Source organism: Perca fluviatilis, chromosome 5 (assembly GCF_010015445.1).
Source record: "Perca fluviatilis chromosome 5, GENO_Pfluv_1.0, whole genome shotgun sequence".
NCBI classification, from domain to species: domain Eukaryota; kingdom Metazoa; phylum Chordata; class Actinopteri; order Perciformes; family Percidae; genus Perca; species Perca fluviatilis.
The window spans coordinates 38,896,704-38,919,014 of record NC_053116.1 but is presented as its reverse complement, the minus strand read 5'-3'; the positions used below and the strand labels follow the sequence as shown (position 1 = coordinate 38,919,014).

The 22,311-nt window shown below is 46.4% G+C and overlaps 2 protein-coding genes across 3 annotated transcripts in view; one reads left to right on the top strand and one right to left on the bottom strand.

Moving 5' to 3' along the window:
• LOC120559064 (membrane-associated guanylate kinase, WW and PDZ domain-containing protein 3-like) overlaps positions 1-22,311 on the bottom strand; it is a 94,282-nt gene that overhangs the window by 18,829 nt on the left and 53,142 nt on the right. The window contains 1 exon segment of the mRNA XM_039800487.1: positions 7,046-7,240. Coding sequence (XP_039656421.1) covers positions 7,046-7,240 — 195 coding nt within the window.
• On the top strand, positions 2,655-5,295 carry LOC120558769. Of its 2 annotated transcripts, XR_005639179.1 has the most exons (3): positions 2,655-4,188; positions 4,388-4,594; positions 5,159-5,295. XR_005639179.1 is itself a non-coding variant. In XM_039799997.1 (2 exons), exons 1-2 carry the CDS (start codon positions 2,669-2,671, stop codon positions 4,413-4,415), a joined length of 1,548 nt encoding a protein of 515 aa, XP_039655931.1. In that variant the 5' UTR covers positions 2,655-2,668; the 3' UTR covers positions 4,416-5,295. The 2 variants fall into 2 exon arrangements, 1 of the variants encoding a protein (XP_039655931.1); XM_039799997.1 differs by having other exon boundaries at positions 4,388-5,295.

The window sequence follows — 22,311 nt, the reverse complement described above, 5'->3', positions numbered from 1 at the left end:
GGCAAAGACCCCCAGTTGGTCCCAGCTGGCCAGACCGTGGTCTTGGAAGGTTGTGTTGCAGTCAGTGGATTCATTACGGAGAAATCAGTAGTTCTGGAGCACCCTTCCTCATCTTCGTTGCCAGGTGGTCTACTGGTGAAAACCTGCCTTGTTGATTTGCCCACTACAAAGCCATGCAAAGTCCCAGTAGTACTTACTAATGAGTCAGACCACGATGTTATTGTCCCCCAAAGATGTATTATTGGTGAGATCAGTGTCTTTCAGAAAGTTCTCTCACAAGAGCATAGTGTACTTACCTCAAAATCAGACTCTCTCCAGAAGTCAGACATCACATTCAACTTCAGTGATTCTCCAGTTCCTGCTGAATGGAAAGAGCATATCACCTGGAAACTGAACAGCATGCCTGAAGTTTGCGCAGCATGATCTTGACCGGCAAAACGCATTCGGGTTAAACACCAAATCAAGCTCTCAGACGAGACGCCATTCAAGCACAGAACCCGCCCCCCCAATCCCCATGACGTGGAGGCTGTCCGTAAGCATTTACAAGAACTGCTTCAAGCTGGAGTGATCAGAGAATCTGAGTCTCCTTCACGTTCGCCCATAGTGGTAGTGAGGAAGAAGAACGGAGAGGTCCGTCTCTGTATTGATTATAGGAAACTCAATCTCCAGACTGTGAAGGTTGCTTACGCCCTCCCGAATATGGAAGAGGCGTTCTCCTACCCACTGGGTCAAAGTGGTTTTCCGTCCTTGACCTAAAGTCCGGCTATTATCAGATCCAGGTTGAGGAAAAAGACAAACCCAAAACCGCCTTCGTCTGTCCCATGGGATTTTGGGAATTTAACCGGATGCCTCAAGGAGTCACAAATGCTCCGAGTACGTTCCAGCGGTTGATGGAGAGATGTGTGGGAGATATGAATTTGAAGGAGGTTCTTGTATTTCTTGACGACATCATTGTCTTTTCCAAGACTTTGGAAGAACATGAGGTGAGGCTGATGAAAGTCCTGAACCGTCTCAGAGAATTCGGCCTTAGCGCTCTCCGAGAAATGCAAGTTCTTTCAAACATCTGTCAAGTACCTGGGGCATATCGTATCACAGGATGGAGTGGGGACTGACCCTGGAAAAGTGGAAGCCCTGAAAACGTGGCCAAGGCCCCAAGACCTGAAACAGCTAAGGTCTTTCCTCGGATTTTCAGGCTATTACAGACGATTCATAAAAGACTATTCCGCCATTGTCAAACCCCTCACCAACTTGACATCTGGCTATCCCCCACTGCACAAGAACATCAAAAACAGACCCAGACTAACCAATACCATGATCCAAAGAGGCCCTTCGGTGTCGCGCTGGACTGACCGATGTGAGCTAGCATTCAACACCATCATTGAAAAGCTCACCACAGCTCCTGTTCTTGGGTTCGCTGATCCCAAGTTGCCCTACGTCCTCCACACAGACGCCAGTACCCTGGGCCTTGGGGCAGTCCTATATCAAAGGCGGGCCGGTCCATATCGGGTGATTGCATACGCCAGCAGAGGGCTATCACGCAGTGAATCACGTTACCCTGCCCACAAGTTAGAATTTCTAGCTTTAAAGTGGGCTGTCGTTGAAAAATTTAATGATTACCTGTACGGAAACCAGTTCATTGTCGTGACAGACAGTAACCTCTTGACGTACATTCTCACCAGTGCCAAACTGGACGCCGCCCAGTTACAGATGGCTAGCAGCCTTGTCAGCCTTTACCTTCAAGCTCCAGTATAGACCCGGCAAACTGAACTCTGATGCAGACGGTCTCTCTAGAAGACCACACGGAGAGCTTTCAAATGACCTAAAGTCCCAGAAAGAACAGGAGCGCATCAGTCAGTTCCACACAAACACATTTGGCCGATCTTGGGAGTGTTGTGAGCCAAGACATTGTGCGCGCCATCTGTGAGAGGCATCTTGTTTGTGGTGTACCTGATGAATGTGGAGACAGAGATGGAGGCATGACGCTGGTGCAATCTCTGGCAATCTCTCCTAAGGCCTTACCGGACAGCTTTGTGAACGAACAGCAGCATGGTGATTTACCTGGTCTTCTCCCATCTGTCCGAGAGAGAGATGGAGACAAACAGCGAGCTGACCCCTGTCTCCGGAGGAGGTAATAGCTCAAATGGAGAGTGGAGAAAAGATACCTCCAACAGTCAGAAAAGAACTCCTCTGGTATCCCCTTCCTTCTAAGGGAGTGGAATCGTCTTGAAATGCATGACGAAGTGCTGTACAGGAAACGTCAAGACAATGGCAGAGTCACATATCAACTTGTCTTACCTGAGGAGCTCCGGACTGTAGTTCTGCAGAGCCTTCACAATGATATGGGCCACCTAGGCATTGAACGAACCTTGGATTTGGTACAGACCAGATTCTTCTGGCCAAAGATGGCAGCTGATGTGGAAAGAAAAGTTAAGACCTGTGATCGGTGCATCCGCAGAAAAGCACAGCCAGAAAAGGCAGCACCGTTGGTGAACATAAAGTCCACCAGGCCTCTGGAACTTGTTTGTATGGACTTCTTGTCTTTAGAGCCTGACAGAAGTGGTGCAAAAGACATCTTGGTGATCACCGATCATTTTACAAAGTATGCAGTTGCCATCCCGACGCCAAATCAGAAAGCTCAGACCGTCCAGGGTGCCTTTGGGACAACTTCATGGTCCACTATGGAATCCCTGAGCGCTTGCACAGTGACCAAGGACCTGACTTTGAGTCACGGACAATCAAAGAGCTATGCAAAATTGCTGGAATCCACAAAATCCGTACGACTCCCTATCATCCCAGAGGGAATCCAGTCGAACGATTCAATAGAACATTGCTGAACATGCTGGGAACACTTGACAATAAAGACAAATCACAGTGGCGAAACTTTGTGAAACCCTTAGTACATGCGTACAACTGTACGAAGAATGATGTAACAGGGTTCACACCTTATGAACTCATGTTTGGTCGCCAACCAAGGCTGCCCATCGATCTGGCACTTGGGTTACCCTTGAGGGATGGTGAGTACAAGTCTCACTCACAGTATGTACAAAAGCTCAAGTCTCATCTGGAAGAGAGCTACAAGATAGCCACCCAAAACGCCACAAAGATAGCAGCAAAGAACAAGGCAAGATTCGACAAGCACGTCAATGCCTCCAAGTTAGAGGCTGGCGACAGAGTGTTAGTGAGAGCTGTCCGTCTGCGCGGCAAACATAAGCTTGCTGACAAGTGGGAGTCGGATGTTTATGTGGTGGTGAAGCAAGCTGGGGATCTTCCAGTCTACATCCTCAGACCAGAGAGCAAGGAAGGCCCTTTGCGGACTCTTCACAGAGACCTCCTACTTCCCTGTGGTTCTCTCCCACTGAGTGTTGAAAAGCCAGATTTGCCAAAAGCACGCAGGCCACGAACACGCAAGTCAGTTGAACAGTCTGATGATGTCAATGACCAGTGTGACTCCGAGGATGACATTCCATACGAGTGGTTCAGAGAACAGCCAGACAAAGAAATTGGAAGATTTACAACTGTCTATGAAATTCCCAGATCAAACATCAATCCTGAGTCCACCTTCTCAGAGAACGAGGGAAGAAACATATCCAAACCTGTCGATGCTCCAGTGGGTGAAGATCGCTTACCCGTTAATTCATCTGGCGACTCATGTAGCGCGGATACAGGAGACCTACCTGATGCTCTGCCAGCTGCTGTCGGGAGTGGATGTTCGCCTGCTACTTCTCGTACAACACCTGAAAAAGAAACGAGGGCTAAAGAATCGACAAGTGTATACTTACCTTTCAGTGTCCCTGGATCTGCTGGAGATGACCTTACTGAGAAAACTATACAAACTCCTGAAAAGGATGTCCCTGTTGAAAGAAAAGAGAGAGAGATGGATGATGGTGCACAAGTTACCAGTGATACAGTGCCATCTGAAAGTATTGACACTGATGGACAAAGCAGCACTGTAAGACGTTCAACCAGAAACAGAGAAAGACCTGAACGACTGCAGTATTCACATCTTGGAAGCCCACTTATATCCATTGTCCAGTCTCTGTTTCAAGGCCTCACTACGGCTCTTACTGATGCTTTGTTGGAAGTTGAGGATTCAAGAACAAACCTGAACTCATCCTTCAGACCTGTTACTAAACAGCCGCTCCCATGCACAGAGGCGTGCATGAATTCAAGAGGGGAGGGTGTAACCAAGGTTAAAAATCTATATTAAGAGCTAAGTTTATATTAAAAAGTCAATTCATTCAGTATGTTATTAATGTTAAAGATTAAAAACATATTTGTCTAAAAACCAATTCAAATGTGAGAGAAAATAAATAGGAAGTTTATTTTGAAGGAGGTGGGTTGGGGACGTGCTGTCAGCCAATCAGGAAGAAGCTCGGACTGTTGACCTGCACGGAGCAGAGTTCACTTCCCCTTGAGCTGTTGGAAGAACAGAGAGCAAACCCCGCGTCGAACGATACCTACCTCGTCAAGACATTCCAATAAAAGTTGTTAAAACTCGGATTAAAAACTCTTAAAACAATCCAGTGTGGAGCCCTGGACCTGTGAGAGTGCAGCCGGAGAGAACGGACGTGTCCCTCACGAAGAAAACGCATCGGTGAGCGATCGTTTTACCATGCTAACCGCTAACGTTAGCGCTAGCCGCTAACACTAGCGCACCTGGAGCGCTAGCTGAGATGCTAACTAGCACAATGGCAGACACCATTCACTAACGCTAAAACCATTAGCTTGGTATGTTAAAGCTGCAGACTTAATCCAGTGCTGTGTAATATGTTGCTGTATAATTGTTACACACTTAACTGTGGAATGTGTTGATTTAGCACTTTTATCTGTGTATTTTGGGCACATTAATATTTAAATTATGTGTTACATTTTATTTGAGATGTGTTTAAACATGCCTTCACATGGCCAAGGGTACACACAGTGTCTGCTTACTAGTATCTGTTATTTTGTGTTCTATTATGTGGAAGCAGTATTTTGATATTATATTGAAGAGGTTTTTCAATCATCATCTCTAAGCATATTTTGAGAATAGTTTACCGATATTGTGATATCGTATTACAATGTTTAATATGATGATTTAACATGAATAATATTCTAGTTCATGATTGAAAGCTAAAAGAAAAAAGCTAAATGATTGTTCTGACCTTACTCACTGTAGGTCAGGTTTTTTTGTTGGACCCTTTGAACCTTTGATCTACCTGGATGTTGGAGCCTGGATCGAGATATTGATGGCGAGCCGCAGCCCAGAGGAGAACTAGAGATACGGCGCCTGCAGAATTCAACACTTCATTACATACACACCCACCACCAACGGTGCGGAAACAAAAACTCTCCACTTCCACAGTGGACCGAACTGAAACTGAAACAGAATTGAAGTGACTGAGAACGGGGGAAATTCCAAACTTTAAATCACAGCTGTGAGTTTTGTTTACATTTTTATTTTTCTACTTACCCGGGTAAGATTTGTGCAATTTTAAAGTGTGTAATTTTCATATGTTTTTGGCTATCCTTCCCACCCATGTAATAAAAGGGAAGCGATTTTGTTTCTCAAGAAAGTATAACTTTGTTTGAGTCATTCCTGGCGTATTGTTTGGTTAATCCTGGGCTCCGTAGTCGAACATAGAACTTCTGATTCCACTGGCCATAATTAATCATTTTTATAGAGTAATCCATTTCTGTTCCCCACCTCTAAAGGGTTACATATACCTGCAGGTAATACATGTTACCTAGGCCTGCAGGTAATGCATGTTACCTAGACCTGCAGGTAATGCATGTTACCTAGACCTGCAGGTAATACATGTTACCTAGGCCTGCAGGTAATGTATGTTACCTAGGCCTGCAGGTAATGCATGTTACCTAGGCCTGCAGGTAATGCATGTTACCTAGACCTGCAGGTAATGCATGTTACCGAGGCCTGCAGGTAATGCGTGTTACCTAGACCTGCAGGTAATGTTGTTACCTAGGCCTGCAGGTAATGCATGTTACCTAGACCTGCAGGTAATGCATGTTACCTGGGCCTGCAGGTAATACATGTTACCTAGGCCCTGCAGGTGCGCATGTTACCTAGACCTGTAGGTATGCGTGTTACCTAGACCTGCAGGTAATACATGTTACCTAGACCTGCAGGTAATGCATGTTACCTAGACCTGCAGGTAATGCATGTTACCTAGACCTGCAGGTAATGCATGTTACCTAGGCCTGCAGGTAATGCATGTTACCTAGACCTGCAGGTAATACATGTTACCTAGGCCTGCAGGTAATGCATGTTACCTAGGCCTGCAAGTAATACATGTTACCCAGGCCTGCAGGGTATTACATGTTACCCAGGCCTGCAGGTAACATGTTACCTAGGCCTGCAGGTAATGACGCTGTTACCTAGGCCTGCAGGTATCATGTTACCTAGACCTGCAGGTATACATGTTACCCTAGGCCTGCGGGTGTGCATGTTACCTAGACCTGCAAGTAATGTTACCTAGGCTGGGGTAATGCATGTTACCCAGGCCTGCAGGTAATGCATGTTACCTAGACCTGCAGGTAATACATGTTACCTAGACCTGCAGGTAATGTGTGTTACCTAGACCTACAGGTAATATATGTTACCTAGGCCTGCAGGTAATACATGTTACCTAGACCTGCAGGTAATGTGTGTCACCTAGACCTGTAGGTAATGTGTGTTACCTAGGCCTGCAGGTAATACATGTTACCTAGACCTGCAGGTAATGTGTGTTACCTAGGCCTGCAGGTAATGTATGTTACCTAGGCCTGCAGGTAATGTATGTTACCTAGGCCTGCAGGTAATGTATGTTACCTAGACCTGCAGGTAATGTATGTTACCTAGGCCTGCAGGTAATGCATGTTACCTAGGCCTGCAGGTAATGCATGTTACCTAGTCCTTGTGTTAGAGGGTGTGTGTGAGTGTGTGGGTCTGTGTTAGAGGGTGTGTGTGTGTGTGTGTGTCTGTGTGTCTGTGTTAGAGGGTGTGTGTGTGTGTGTGTGTGTGTGTGTGTGTGTGTGTGTGTGTGTGTGTGTGTGTGTGTGTCCGTACGGTGTCTGGGTGTGATGCTGAGTCTCAGCGTGTTCCCAGCCCTCCTCAGGATCTGGGCCAGGTCTCGGTGCTGCAGGCCTCCGACCGGCCGGCCCTCCACCGTCTCCAGCTGGTCCCCGGGCTGGATCTGGCCGCTGCGAGCCGCAGGGCTGCCACGACGTACCGTCACGAACCGGTGAGACATCAGGGAGGGGGCTGAGAGAGAGAGGGGGGAAGAGAGAGAGAGAGGGAGAGAGAGAGAGAGAGAGAGAGGGGAGAAAGAGAGAGAGAGAGAGAGAGAGAGAGAGAAAGGGGAGACAGAGAGGGGAGAGAGAGAGGGAGAGAAGAGAGAGAGGGGGAGGGAGAGAGAGAGAGGAGAAGAGAGAGAGACAGAGAGAGAAAGGGGGAGAAAGAGAGAGAAAAAGAAAGGGAGACAGAGAGGGAAAGAGAGGAGGAGAGAGAGAGAGAAGGGGGAGAGAGAGAGGGGGAGAAAGAGAGAGAGAGAGGGGGAGGAGAAAGAGAGAGAGAGAGAAAGGGGGGGAGAGAGAGAGGGGAGGGGGAGAGAGAGAGGGGGGAGAGAGAGAGGGGAGGGGGAGGGAGAGGGAGGAAGAGAGAGGAGAGGGGAGGGAGAGAGAAAGAGAGAGAGAGAGAAAAATTAACCTTGAACAATATTATTATTACTGATGATTAAACCCGTTAAGTAGACTCTTTGTGACAAAGACTCTGGGTCCCCCTCCCTCTCTCCCCTCCCTCCCTCCCTCCCTCTCTCTCTCCCTCCCTCCCTCCTCGTCTCTGACAGCCATGTAATAATAAATGTGTTTTAATTATTGAGGGGTGTTCAGTCTGCTCGGCTGAACTAACAGCAGCTGTAGCAGGAAGAAGAAGAAGAAGAAGAAGAAGAAGAAGAAGAAGAAGAAGAAGAGAGGAAGCTCTCACATCCACCTCAACCTGACAGCATGTTTGTGTTTACCTGGCAGCGTCCTCTAGTGGGCAGCACCCTCTAAGAAATACCTGCCTATTAACAGTTCAATGACGCTCACTAGAAGGTCCTGGTGGTCCAAACGACCCCCCCGACACTGCCCAGGGCCCGTAGTTTAGTCCGTTGTTGTTGTTTTGTTGTTGTAATAAACAAGTGTCTCCGAAAATAATTCAAATATCTCTGATCTAAACCAACCGAAGCCCTGGTCTTGTTAAAAGCAACATGTAAGAAACTAGCGTCTAGCTAATGTCTCAACAATCCACACAACTAACTTAATGCACTCATAACATGTTGGAGGTGTGTGTGTGTGTGTGTGTGTGTGTGTGACTGTGTGTTTGTGAGAGACTGTGTGTGTGTGTGTGTGTGTGTGTCTGTGACTGTGTGTTTGTGAGAGACTGTGTGTGTGTGTGTGTGTATGTGACTGTGTGTGTGTATGTGACTGTGTGTGTGTGTGTGTGGTTGTGTCTGTGTGTGTGACTGTGTGTGTGTGTATGTGACTGTGTGTGTGTGTATGTGACTGTGTGTGTGTGTGGTTGTGTCTGTGTGTGAGAATGTATGTCTGTGTGTGTGTGTGTGTGTGTGAATGTGACTGTGTGTGTGTGTGTCTGTGTGTGTTTGAATGTGTGTATGTGTGTGTGTCTGTGTGACTGTGTGTGTGTGTGTGTACGTGTGTGTGTGTCTGTGTGTGTCTGTATCGGTCTCTCTGTGTGTGTGTGTGTCGGTGTCTCTCTGTGTGTGTGTGTGAGTGTGTGTGTGTCGGTGTCTCTCTGTCTGTGTGTGTGTGACTGTCTGTGTGTGTGACTGTCTGTGTGTGTGTGTGTGACTGTCTGTGTGTGTGTGTGTCGGTGTCGGTGTCTCTGTGTGTGTGTCGGTGTCTCTCTGTCTGTGTGTGTGTGTGTGTGTGTGACTGTCTGTGTGTGTGTGTGTGTGTGTGTCGGTGTCTGTCAGTGTGTGTGTGTGTGTGTGTCGGTGTCTGTGTGTGTGTGTGTGTGTCTGTCGGTGTCGGTGTCTCTGTGTGTGTGTGTCTGTCGGTGTCAGTGTCTCTCTGTGTGTGTGTCAGTGTCTCTCTGTGTGTGTGTCAGTGTCTCTGTGTGTGTGTGTGTGTGTGTGGCTTCTCTGTGTGTGTGTGTGTGTGTTGTCTCTGTGTGTGTGTGTGTGTGTTGTCTCTGTGTGTGTGTGTGTGTGTGTGTGTGTGTGACTGTCTGTGTGTGTGTGTGTGTGTGTCGGTGTCTCTGTGTGTGTGTCTGTCGGTGTCGGTGTCTCTGTGTGTGTGTGTGTGTGTTTAATTTTCTTCTACAACATTTTAACAGAAATGGTCCATAAAACGTGACTCACAGTTGTATTTTTGATTGTTTTTTTACATTTCAAATTCCATAATTTGTGCTCTGACGACTCGTCGGCCACCCAGTTTGGTTTAATGAGAGATTAACGAACTGTTTAGCAGCTTTGTATGAAAATGTTCTGTATTTAAACTGTAGGTACACACAAGCATTACAGGACAAAGTCCAGCTTATGAGCTGCCAATTATTCATCTTATTAGTTATTCTAGGGGGGTTATTGTTTAGAGTGTGGCGTTACCGAGCCTCTCAGTGAGAGACATCTGACCCACAGACCTAACGGTGCCGTAGGTAGGATGGTGAAGATCCAGGACTTAGCCAAAACATTTGATCATTGACAACTTCTCAGTCCCTCCTCCCTTTCTACTAAAGCCCAAAACGGTCTCCTAAGCCCCTCCCCCCACAAGGGAGAATGAATGCGTGTGCCTGAGCAGTGATTGACACGCACTTAGACACTCCCCCCTGGCCCCCCATCTGAACAGTTAGACACTCCCCCCTGGCCCTGATTGGTGCATCTGAACAGTTAGACACCTCTCCCTGGCCCTGATTGGTGCATCTGAACAGTTAGACACCTCTCCCCTGGCCCTGATTGGTGCATCTGAACAGTTAGACACCTCTCCCCTGGCCCTGATTGGTGCATCTGAACAGTTAGACACCCTCCCTGGCCCTGATTGGTGCATCTGAACAGTTAGACACCTCTCCTCTGGCCCTGATTGGTGCATCTGAACAGTTAGACACCTCTCCCTGGCCCTGATTGGTGCATCTGAACAGTTAGACACCTCTCCCTGGCCCTGATTGGTGCATCTGAACAGTTAGACACTTGTATTATTGCACATCTCATATACTGTAGTCCTCTCAGTTACGTCTGAAAAAAAAAAAAAAAAAAAAAAATAAATTTAAAAAAATAAAAAAAAAAAAAAATTAAATTTTTTAAAAATTAAAATTAAAAAAAAAAAAAAACAAAAATTAAATTTTAAAAATAATATTTATTTTTATTTAATAATAAAAATAATATAATAATTATAAATTATAATAATTATTTTTTATTTATTTTAATTTTTTTTTTTTTTTTAAGTTTTTGTTTTTTTTTTAAAAGGGCTAATTTCATAAAGAAAAAAAAAAAATTAATTTTAAAAGTATTAAAAGGAATTTTTTTTTATTTAAAAATTTTAAATTTTTTAATCTTCTTTCGCATTTTTCTCTAATATTTTTTAAAGAAAAAAACAACATTATATTAATTAAACACAAACTTTAAACACCACCACCACACACACCACCACCACCCACACACACACACACACACACACACACACCTTAACCTCTTTAAAGCCTTTAGAGAGAGGAGAAATTAAAAAATGCACACCAACCGCAGCCCTCCGCCACACTCGCCCCCTAAATTATACCTCTAAAACAATAAAAAAAATATCTTAAAAAAAGATTAAAAAAGTTGAAAAAAAAAAAAAAAAAAAAACAACCCTTAAAAAAATAAAAAAACTAAAAACATAAAAAAGTTCTAAAAAAATATACAAAAACTAAAAAACCTCTATAAAAATTTCAAAAAAGTTTTACAAAAAATCAAAAAAACAAAAAAAATAAAAACAAAAAAATAATTAAACACCAAAAAAAATAAAATTAAAAAAAAAAAATAATAAAAATTAGTGTAATATTTAAAATAATTATATTTTTAAATTAAATTAATTTAACGCATTTCACACCCCACAACACACTATAACATATTAATACCACTTATTTTCGGTCTATCACTTTTAAAATTTTCCTTTTTGTTTGGCTAAAGGACAACGCCCCCTCCTGCAGCCGCAGAAAACAACAAAAAAAAAACAAAACATCAATTATAAAAGTTTAAAAAAATCAGGAAGACTTCCACTTTGTGTTATAACTTTTAAACCTCTAACCCCCTCCTCCCCCTCACCCCTTCCCTTACTGTGTTTTTTGTGTGTAAAGAAAAAAAAAAAAATCATTGCTGGGAGTTTACACCACCAACACCCACAACCCAACACACCCCCCCCCCACACACCCCCCCCCCCCCCCCCCCCCACACACACACACACACACACACACACACACACCCACACCCACCACTAATCCTTTTATAAAAGCGTGAGGGAGAAATTATGGAAAAAAATTTTATATTGCCTTCAGTGAAGCAGAGCCGCAAAAGGTTGGAAAAAACCACGCGACAAAAGGTAAAAGGGCCAAACCGCTGAAAAGCGCCAAAAAGGCCAAAATGGTAAAAACAAAAAAGCACAAAAAGGCAAAACAAAAAAAAAAGGCAAAAAAAGAAAAAAGAAAAAAAATGAAAAAAACAACAAAAAAAGACAAAAAACTAAAAAAAAGAAAAAAAAAAAAAATATAATAAAGAAAAAGAAAAAAAGTGTAAAAATAAGGGGTGTTAAAAGAAAGGAAAAAAGAAAATAATAGACTATAATAATTAGCTTTTGTGGGGTTTGTGTCTTGTGCTGGAGGGGGAAAGGGGCGCAGCGTGGTAGCTGAGGAGAAGAAAAAAAAAAATAAAAAAAAAAGTATTAAAAGGTAAAAAAAAGAGGAAAAGAGGGGTTTTGGGGGAAGAAAAAAATAAACGCTCTGGTGGCCCCCTGTGGCGCGTGGGGGTGGTGTAAAGGGAAAAAAAAAAAAAAAAAACAACATTAGAAGAGAAAACAAAAACACAGGGCGCCAACACACACGCCCCCCCCACACACACACACACACACACACCACACACACACACACACACACACACACACACACCGACCCTGTAAAAATGTCTTAGGGGGGGGAAGAGGAAAAAATTTCAGAAAAATTTTTTTGGCTCAGAGATATTAATCACTTTCTGGATGACAAAGAAACTGGAAATAAGACCAATGCATGTTTCCACGGAGCCTGGCTGTACCATGGACCGATCCAACCTGCGCCTGTTTGCACAGTTTTTTGTATTGTGTAACAGCAGTAGAGCTGATAAAACACCAAGGACAGACACCAGACTTCATAGCTCACAGCCACAGACTGAATCCCTGTACAACGCGTTCTCGTGAAATGTACGCACACCGACGACGATTCAGCGGTCGAGATTACCCCAGGATAGGTCACTGGCAGGCGGCTGCAGAGCTCCGTGAGAAGTCCCCCTGTATCAGCGACAGCTGGTAGTTCAGGTACCTGAGAAAAGCTGCCGGTCGTTTCGGCCCTACCACAGCCCTATGTTCCCACAGCCCTATGTTCCCACAGCCCTAGGGTCCCACAGCTCTATGGTCCCACAGCCCTATGTTCCCACAGCCCTATGTTCCCACAGCCCTATGTTCCCACAGCCCTATGTTCCCACAGCCCTATGGGTCCCACAGCTCTATGGTCCCACAGCCCTATAATTCCCACAGGCCTTATGGGTCCCATAGTCCCCATATGTTCCCACAGGCCTATGTTCCCACAGCCCTATGGTCCCACAGCTCTCCTATGTTCCCACAGCCCTTATGTTCCGGACAGCCCTATGTTCCCACAGCCCTAGGGGTCCCACAGCTCTAGGGGTCCCACAGCCCTATGTTCCCACAGCCCTATGTTCCCACAGCCCTATGGTCCCACAGCCCTATGGTCCCACAGCTCTATGTTCCCACAGTCCCCACAGTCCTATGTTCCCACAGTCCTATGTTCCCACAGCCCTATGTTCCCACAGCCCTATGTTCCCACAGCCCTATGTTCCCACAGCCTGTTCCCATAGCTCTATGTTCCCACAGTACTATGGTCCCACAGCCCTATGCCCCACAGCCTGTTCCCACAGCCCTATAGTTTCCACACCCCTATGTTCCCACAGTCCTATGGTCCCACAGCCCTATGTTCCCACAGTCCTATGTTCCCACAGCCCTATGTTCCCACAGTCCTATGGTCCCACAGCCCTATGTTCCCACAGCCTGTTCCCACAGCTCTATGTTCCCACAGCCCAATGGTCCCACAGCCCTATAGTCCCACAGCTCAATGGTCCCACAGCCCTATGTTCCCACATCCTTATGTTCCGACAGCCCTATGTTCCCACAGCCCTAGGGTCCCACAGCTCTATGGTCCCACAGCCCTATGTTCCCACAGCCCTATGGTCCCATAGCTCCAATGGTCCCACAGCCCTATGTCCCACAGCCCTATGTTCCCACACAGCCATGTTCCTCAGCAGCCCTATGGTCCCACAGCCCCATGGTCCCACAGCCCTATGGTCCCACAGCGCGCCCACTAGCCCTATGTTCCCACAGCCCTATGTTCCCACAGTCCTATGTTCCCACAGCCCTATGTTCCCACAGTCCTATGTTCCCACAGCCCTATGTTCCCACAGCCTGTTCCCATAGCTCTATGTTCCCACAGTACTATGGTCCCACAGCCCTATGTTCCCACAGCCTGTTCCCACAGCTCTATGTTTCCACACCCCTATGTTCCCACAGTCCTATGGTCCCACAGCCCTATGTTCCCACAGTCCTATGTTCCCACAGCCCTATGTTCCCACAGTCCTATGGTCCCACAGCCCTATGTTCCCACAGCCTGTTCCCACAGCTCTATGTTCCCACAGCCCTATGGTCCCACAGCCCTATAGTCCCACAGCCTCAATGGTCCCACAGCCCTATGTTCCCACATATCCTTATGTTCCCACAGCCCTATGTTCCCACAGCCCTATGGGCAATGGTCCCACAGCCTCTGTCCCACAGCTCTTAAGGTTCCCACAGCCCTATGTTCCCACACACACAGCCCTATGGTCCCACAGCTCATGGTCCCACAGCCCTATGTTCCCACAGCCCTATGTTCCCACAGCTATGTTCCCACAGCCCTATGGTCCCACAGCCCTATGGTCCCACAGCCCTATGTTCCCATGCGCCTCATGTTCCCACAGCCCTATGTTCCCACAGCCCTACTGGTCCCACAAGCCCTATGTCCCACAGCCCTATGGTCCCACAGTCCTATGTTCCCACAGTCCTATGTTCCCACAGTATGCCTCCCACAGCCCTATGTTCCCACAGCCCTATATTCCCACAGCCCTATGGTCCCACAGCCCTATGGTCCCACAAGCCCTATGGTCCCATGGTGCCCTCTATGTTCCGTCCCACAGCCCTATGTTCCCACAGCCCTATGGTCCCACAGCCCATATGTTTCCATTGGCCCTATATTCCCACAGCCCTATGTTCCCACTAGCCCTATGGTCCCACAGCCCCATGGTCCCACAGCCCCATGTTCCCACAGCTCTATGTTCCCACAGCCCAATGGTCCCACAGCCCTATGTTCCCACAGCCCTATGGTCCCACAGTCCTATGTTCCCACGGCCCAATGGTCCCACAGCCCTATGTTCCCACAGCCCTATGTTCCCACAGTCCTATGTTCCCACAGCTCTATGTTCCCACAAGCCCTATGGTCCCACAGTGCTCAATGGTCCCACAGCCCTATGTTCCCACAGCCCTATGTTCCCACAGCCCTATGTTCCCACAGTCATGTTCCCACAGCCCTATGGTCCCACAGTCTCTATGGTCCCACAGCCCCATGTTCCCACAGCCCTTATGTTCCCACAGCCCTCTATGTTCCCACAGCCCTATGTTCCCACCGCAATATGTTCCTCACAGCCCTATGTTCCCATTGCAGCCCTATGGTCCCACAGCCCCTATGGTCCCACAGCCCCAAGTGGTCCCACAGCCCTATGGTCCCACAGTCCCATGTTCCCACAGCCCTATGTCTCACAGCCCTATGTTCCCACAGCCCTCCATGTTCCCACAGCGCCCCATGTTCCCACAGCCCTATATTCCCACAGCCCTATGTTCCCACAGCCCTATGTCCCACAGCCCCATGTTCCCACAGCTCTATGTTCCCACAGCCCAATGGTCCCACTGTGCCCTATGTTCCCACAGTTCCAATGGTCCCACAGTCCTATGTTCCCACAGCCCAATGGTCCCACAGCCCTATGTTCCCACAGCCCTATGTTCCCACACAGTCCTATGTTCCCCGCACAGTATGTTCCACAGCTCCTATGTTCCCACAGCCCTATGGTCCCATTGTAGCTCAATGGTCCCACAGCCCTATGTTCCCACAGCCCTATGTTCCCACAGCCCTATGTTCCCACAGCCTATGTTCCCACAGCCCTATGGTCCCACTGTGCCCTATGGTCCCATTGCCCCCTAGTGTTCCCACAGCTCTATGGTCCCACTGGCCCTATGTGTTCCCACGCCCTCTATGTCCCACAAGCCCTATGGTCCCACAGCCCTATGGTCCCACAGCCCTATGGTCCCACAGTCCCATGGTCCCATTGTGTCCTATGTTCCCACAGCCCCTATGTTCCCACAGTCCTATGTTCCCACAGCGCCCTATGTTCCCACAGCCCTATATTCCCACAGCCCTATATTCCCACAGCCCTATGGTCCCACAGCCCTATGGTCCCACAGCCCTATGGTCCCACAGCCCTATGTTCCCACAGCCCTATGTTCCCACAGCCCAATGGTCCCACAGCCCTATGTTCCCACAGCCCTATGGTGCCCACAGTCCTATGTTCCCACAGCCCAATGGTCCCACAGCCCAATGGTCCCACAGCCCTATGTTCCCACAGCCCTATGTTCCCACAGTCCTATGTTCCCACAGTATGTTCCCACAGCTCTATGTTCCCACAGCCCTAGGGTCCCACAGCTCAATGGTCCCACAGCCCTATGTTCCCACAGTATGTTCCCACAGCTCTATGTTCCCACAGTATGTTCCCACAGCCCTATGGTCCCACAGCCCTATGGTCCCACAGCCCTATGGTCCCACAGCCCTATGTTCCCACAGCTCTATGTTCCCACAGCTCTATGTTCCCACAGCCCTATGTTCCCACAGTCCTATGTTCCCACAGCCCTATGTTCCCACAGCCCTATGTTCCCACAGCCCTATATTCCCACAGCCCTATGGTCCCACAGCCCTATGGTCCCACAGCCCTATGGTCCCACAGCTCTATGTTCCCACAGCTCTATGTTCCCACAGCCCAATGGTCCCACAGCCCAATGGTCCCACAGCCCTATGTTCCCACAGCCCTATGGTCCCACAGTCCTATGTTCCCACAGCCCAATGGTCCCACAGCTCTATGTTCCCACAGCCCAATGGTCCCACAGCTCTATGTTCCCACAGCCCTATGTTCCCACAGCTCTATGTTCCCACAGCCCTATGTTCCCACAGCTCTATGTTCCCACAGCTCTATGGTTACAGTTACCAGCGTTGGGAAAGTTCACTTTCTACATGAACTAGTTAAAAGTTCAGTCAACGTCATCGATTGTTATCTTGTCAGAGTCGATGTCGTCTCCCCTGTCTGGTCTGGGACGGCACGCATGTCCTCTGTTTTGATGACGTATGACACTTGCGAACGAGAGTTCGTGAACCCGGTTCATATTTTGGGGGCGAACGTGAACTGTAACGTACCGTATTACCGCCTGATGAACGTTACCGTGAACTCCTTCATCCTGGTGTCTGTGAACGCCACGCTCTCTCAGTTTAGCTTCGTCCAATAGGGCGCCAGATTTCTACAGAGCCTTCCAGGCCAAAACCAGGGCTCAAACACACCGTAAACAGGCCTTCATATGTAGCGGGAAAAACACCCAATCTGGCAACACCAGCCAACCAGCGTCTCACCGCCACATGGGTCATCCAATCAGAAAACAGCGTGGAGGCTTCGTACGATCATTTAAACCAGTTTTATGATGAGGTCGCTTTCTGGGCAAACTTTGCCCGCCGGCTTTCAGAAAGAAAATCAGCACTTCAGCCCCATCCACAGCAAACCACACACACACACACACACACACACACACACACACATACAGACACACACACACACACACACACACACACACACACACAGACACACAGACACACACACACACACACACACACACAACACACACACACACACACACACACACACACAGACACACACAGACACACAGACACACACACAGACATCCACAGCAAACCACACACAGACACACACACACACACACACACACACACACAGACACACACATCCACAGCAAACCTGAAATGGCACGTTTACCTGATGCACCCGGCTAGCTTTTCAATTTATAAAAATAATATCTCGCAGCAACAAATGGAAAATAAGAACTATGAACTAAGTTCATTTTTGGAACTGTGAACTTAGTTCAACATGTTGAAGTATTGAACTATGAACTGAACTAAGTTCATTTTAAACTTTGTGAACTGAACTTTGAACTAGTTCATGTTAGAAAGTGCCTGGGACTACAGCTGAAAATTAGCCGACTGGCTAACACTGGCGCATTTACAGAAGTGTTGATTAATGTGCGTTGTCCTGATCAAAATAATTAAATGAAATAACTAAAAAATTATTACTTAGAAATAAAGTTGGGTTATAACTTTATTCATCAAGAAAGGCGGCAACATATCGCAAAGGACAGTCTGAGATTTTTTATGTTAGAGCACACTAGTGTCAAACTCGAGGCCCGAGGGCCAAATCCGGCCCCTCGCAGGTTTTGATCCGGCCCGTATTTCAATTTAGGTTCACAATAAATTTAGGCCCACCTAGCTGTTGTTTTTGGTGCTTATTTTATGAATTTTTTACATTTATGTGCTTTTTTTCAACGCGTTAGGCACTTTGTTTTAACATTTTTGACGCTTTTTGCAGCTTTTTCGGAAGTTTTTTGTCACTTTTTCCGACAATTTTGACACTTTTTTTTTTCAGCCTTTTTCCAACTTTTTTGGCACTTTTTTCAACATAACTTTTTCGCCGAACTTTTTTGGGGGCTTTACGAGGCCCAAAATGTAAGTGAGAAGACTACAGTACATGAGACATGCAATAATACAGTCAAAATATTTGACTTTTTCCTCTTAAATAAAAGCATGTCAATAAACTCTCCATGTCTGGCCCTTCATGTGATTCTCATTTTCCAGTGTGGCCCTCTGGGAAACTGAGTTTGACAGAGGAAAGAAAATATCAGTGGAAAACTGCACTTTAAAATGTAACCGTCATTCTTTTTTAGCGCTGCCTTTAATATTCAATTCAGTGTTCAATTTGTTCAATAAAATAATGCTGGAAAGGATTTCCTTTCATTTGTTTTAAATCCAAGAAGCAGTTTGTTGGATTTTAGCAGAAAACTGACAGCAGCCGAACTGAGAACAGCTTTAATATCTGTTTATTTATCGCAAAGTAATATCGCTATTGCGATATTCAACAACTTTAATGCATATTTTTTCGCATATTGTGCAGCCCTAGGTCTAACACCGGTTAACTGTTGATTCTGTCTCTGACGCAGGTTTTAAAGTTGTAGTGTTTCTTGTGGTCATCTACGAGACTTTGGGCTGGTTCAGACCCTGTTGATGTTGCCTGTGAAGTTCAGAGACATAGTGGGGGGTGGGGGGGTCTGGGCTGAACAAATAAACAGTACTGGACTCAGCAGGACTGGACTCAGCAGGACTGGACTCAGCAGGACTGTGAAGTAAACAGGATCCAGAGAGAATAGACCGAAACGGGGGAAACACCAGCAGGATCTTTGAAGTCACTTCTTTAAAGGACCTTTCTTAAAATATCAAAGAATCAACGTATGTGTGTGTGTGTGTGTCTCTGTATGTGTATGTGTGTGTGTGTGTGTGTGTTTGTGTCAGTGTGTGTGTGTGTGTGTGTGTGTGTGTGTCTGTTTGTTTTTGTATGCATGTTTTTGTGTGTGTGTGTGTGTCTCTATGTGTCTGTGTGTGTGTATGTGTGTGTGTGTGTCTCTGTGTGTGTATGTGTGTCTGTGTGTGTGTGTGTGTGTCTCTGTGTGTGTGTCTCTGTGTGTCTGTGTGTGTGTGTGTCTCTGTGTGTGTGTGTGTGTGTCTCTGTGTGTTTGTTTTTGTGTGCATGTTTCTGTGTGTGTGTCTCTGTGTGTGCGTGTGTGTCTGTGTGTGTCTCTATATATGTATATGTGTGTGTGTTTTTGTGTGCATGTTTCTGTGTGTGTGTGTGTCTCTGTGTGTGTGTGTGTCTCTGTGTGTGTCTCTCTGTGTGTGTGTGTCTCTGTGTGTCTCTGTGTGTCTGTGTGTCTGTGTGTGTGTGTGTGTGTCTCTGTGTGTGTGTCTCTGTGTGTTTGTTTTTGTGTGCATGTTTCTGTGTGTGTGTGTGTGTGTCTCTGTCTGTGTGTGTGTGTGTGTGTGTGTGTGTGAGAGGTAGGAGGGTGAATGTTAGCATGTGAGCTGATAAGCAAAGTGCTGAGTTCAACATGTCCAGTGGAAACATGAAGCTGCAGAGAGGAGTAAGGAGAAGAAGAGTTTGACGTTAATCAGACAGACAGAAAAACACCGACGCTACAAACAACCACAGGGCCTCTGCCTTTTCATTTTTATTGAAAAGGAAACAAAATATAAATTGTCATTGTATCGCATTTTATTTAAATTTAAAACCCTGGCTACGTCAAATGAAAAGTCATCTTGTAACAAAGAAAAATAGTTATATATTTACACATTAGGGCTGTCCCGAAAAAACAACTTTTGTACTTTAAAAGCTACGAGCTTCTGTGGTTCGCAGGGGTGGGAGTGTCACAGAAACAGCCCATTTGTGTGACATCCTGTTTAGAGATGCACCGAATCCAGATTTTTGGGGTTTCGGCTGAATCCTGAACCCCCTGGTAGAGATGGTGCTGACTCCTCCTCCCATCCTCAGTCCATGAACCCAGTGAACACATGAATGAAGTAAACAGGGACTCTCCTTCCTTTGCTGTACCTGAAGTTGCTGCATTCTGGCTGCTGTCTGGAGATTCCTTCGTGCACAACTCGTATTCTTTCAGATGTTTCAGACCAGATGTTGTAACAGCGGCCATGTTGTGTATAGTTTAGGGTCCTCGCCACCACCAGACCAATCAGCATTGAACAGATTGAACATGTAGCTGGACTTGAATGGTCTTCTTTTGACTGAAAGTTCTGCCAAACAACAACTTGTTCTGCTCACCAGATCCATGTCCACTTCCTCACAGCCTGCTGCATTGAACGCTCCACCTACGTAAACACCTTCCTGTAATCAACAGCGCCGTCACTATGGCGACCAGCGTAGCGCGCCGAGTGCAAGCGGAGGGTTCGGTTCCCTGGGAAAAAATTCTAACGTTCAGCAGAAACCCCAAAAAGCCCAAATATTCAGCCGAATCAGAAGCCAAATCCTGGATTCGGTGCATCCCTGATCCTGTTGCGTTCTTTAACGTCCAGTTTAACAACCAGTAGAACTATTCAGAGGTTATTGGGCCCGTCCAGTTTAGCTCCACATACTGTTGTGTTGATGGAGTGTTAGGGAAAAATGATGATACCTACTTTTTCTCTGATAATTATTAAAACTGTCTGCATTATTACAAGACAAAACACTGTTGCTGCTGTCTGCCATCTGGTATCTGGGAGCCACTGTCTTGTCCGTGTCTGGAGCGTGGTGTGATGCTGCGCTCCCTGACTAGATAAAGGAGACGTCATCGTCTCTGACAGACAGATAACGACTGACGACACCAGCTCTTGTATCGTGATTTACTGCATTTCACTTGCCTTCATGAAAACCAGCTGTAGAGAGCTCTTCGTTAGGTCACTTCTGTATTCATGCTGTGACTGTAACTGCCTCCTTGTTGGATTCTCAAGTAAAATGAACTTTGATATATCTTCAGTGGCCCTTGTCTATTATTTGATAATGTAAATTATTCTAACATGGTGTTTATTGTCAAAACGTTTCGCTTTCTCCCGAGTCGACTATTAAACCAACAGCTCCACCAAAAACGTCACCGCGGTGGGTCCGTTCTCATTGGACAACGAACAACTTGTCAGTTCTGTCAGCTCATCGTCCTGATACCACACATCTGGAAACATTAAAGGTCCCATGACATGGTGCTCTTTGGAAGCTTTTATATAGACCTTAGTGGTCCCCTAATACTGTATCTGAAGTCTCTTTTATATAGGCCTTAGTAGTCCCCTAATGCTGTATCTGAAGTCTCTTTTATATAGACCTTAGTGGTCCCCTAATACTGTATCTGAAGTCTCTTTTATATAGACCTTAGTGGTCCCCTAATACTGTATCTGAAGTCTCTTTTATATAGACCTTAGTGGTCCCCTAATACTGTATCTGAAGTCTCTTTTATATAGACCTTAGTGGTCCCCTAATACTGTATCTGAAGTCTCTTTTATATAGGCCTTAGTGGTCCCCTAATACTGTATCTGAAGTCTCTTTTATATAGGCCTTAGTGGTCCCCTAATACTGTATCTGAAGTCTCTTTATATAGACCTTAATGGTCCCCTAATACTGTATCTGAAGTCTCTTTCCTGAAATTCAGCCTTGGTGCAGATGTCTCTCTCTCTCATGGGGGGGCCAAATTCTCTGGGCGGGCAAAGCAGAGAAAGGGGAGGTAACCTTGCTCCTTATGACCTCATAAGGAGAAGATTCCTGATTGGTCCATCTGAGCTTTCATTTTCTCAAAGGCAGAGCAGGATACCCAGGGCTCGGTTTACACCTATCACCATTTCTAGCCACTGGGGGACCATAGGCAGGCTGGGGGAACTCATATTAATGTTAAAAAACCTCATAAAGTGACATTTCATGCCATGGGACCTTTAAAACGGTAAGCGAGTCAGTGTAATATAATATAAATTGGAAATAGTCTATAAATGTAGTTGTAACCCACTCCCTCTGTGCGTCTTGTTGTTCGGACAGACCTGCCCCCACTGCTAAAATAAATCCCAAAGGAAACACTGTATCTCCCTTCCACTCCCAGCACTCCTGTAACTAAACTCTTTTCATTTCTGGCGTTGTTGTTATAAAAAAGATCTGTGATGTCTATTATGTTTGTCCTCCAAGATATATATCTCTCGTTGTCCGTGTGGCGTTGGTAAGTTGACTGGATGGTCTCGCTGTTTCACTTCTTGCTCTGTGCTCGAGTGAAAATAGACCTGGCGTGTATATCTGTAGCGGAGCGCCAAATCACGCACGCTTCTGGGACGCCCCGTGACGCAACTGGTGG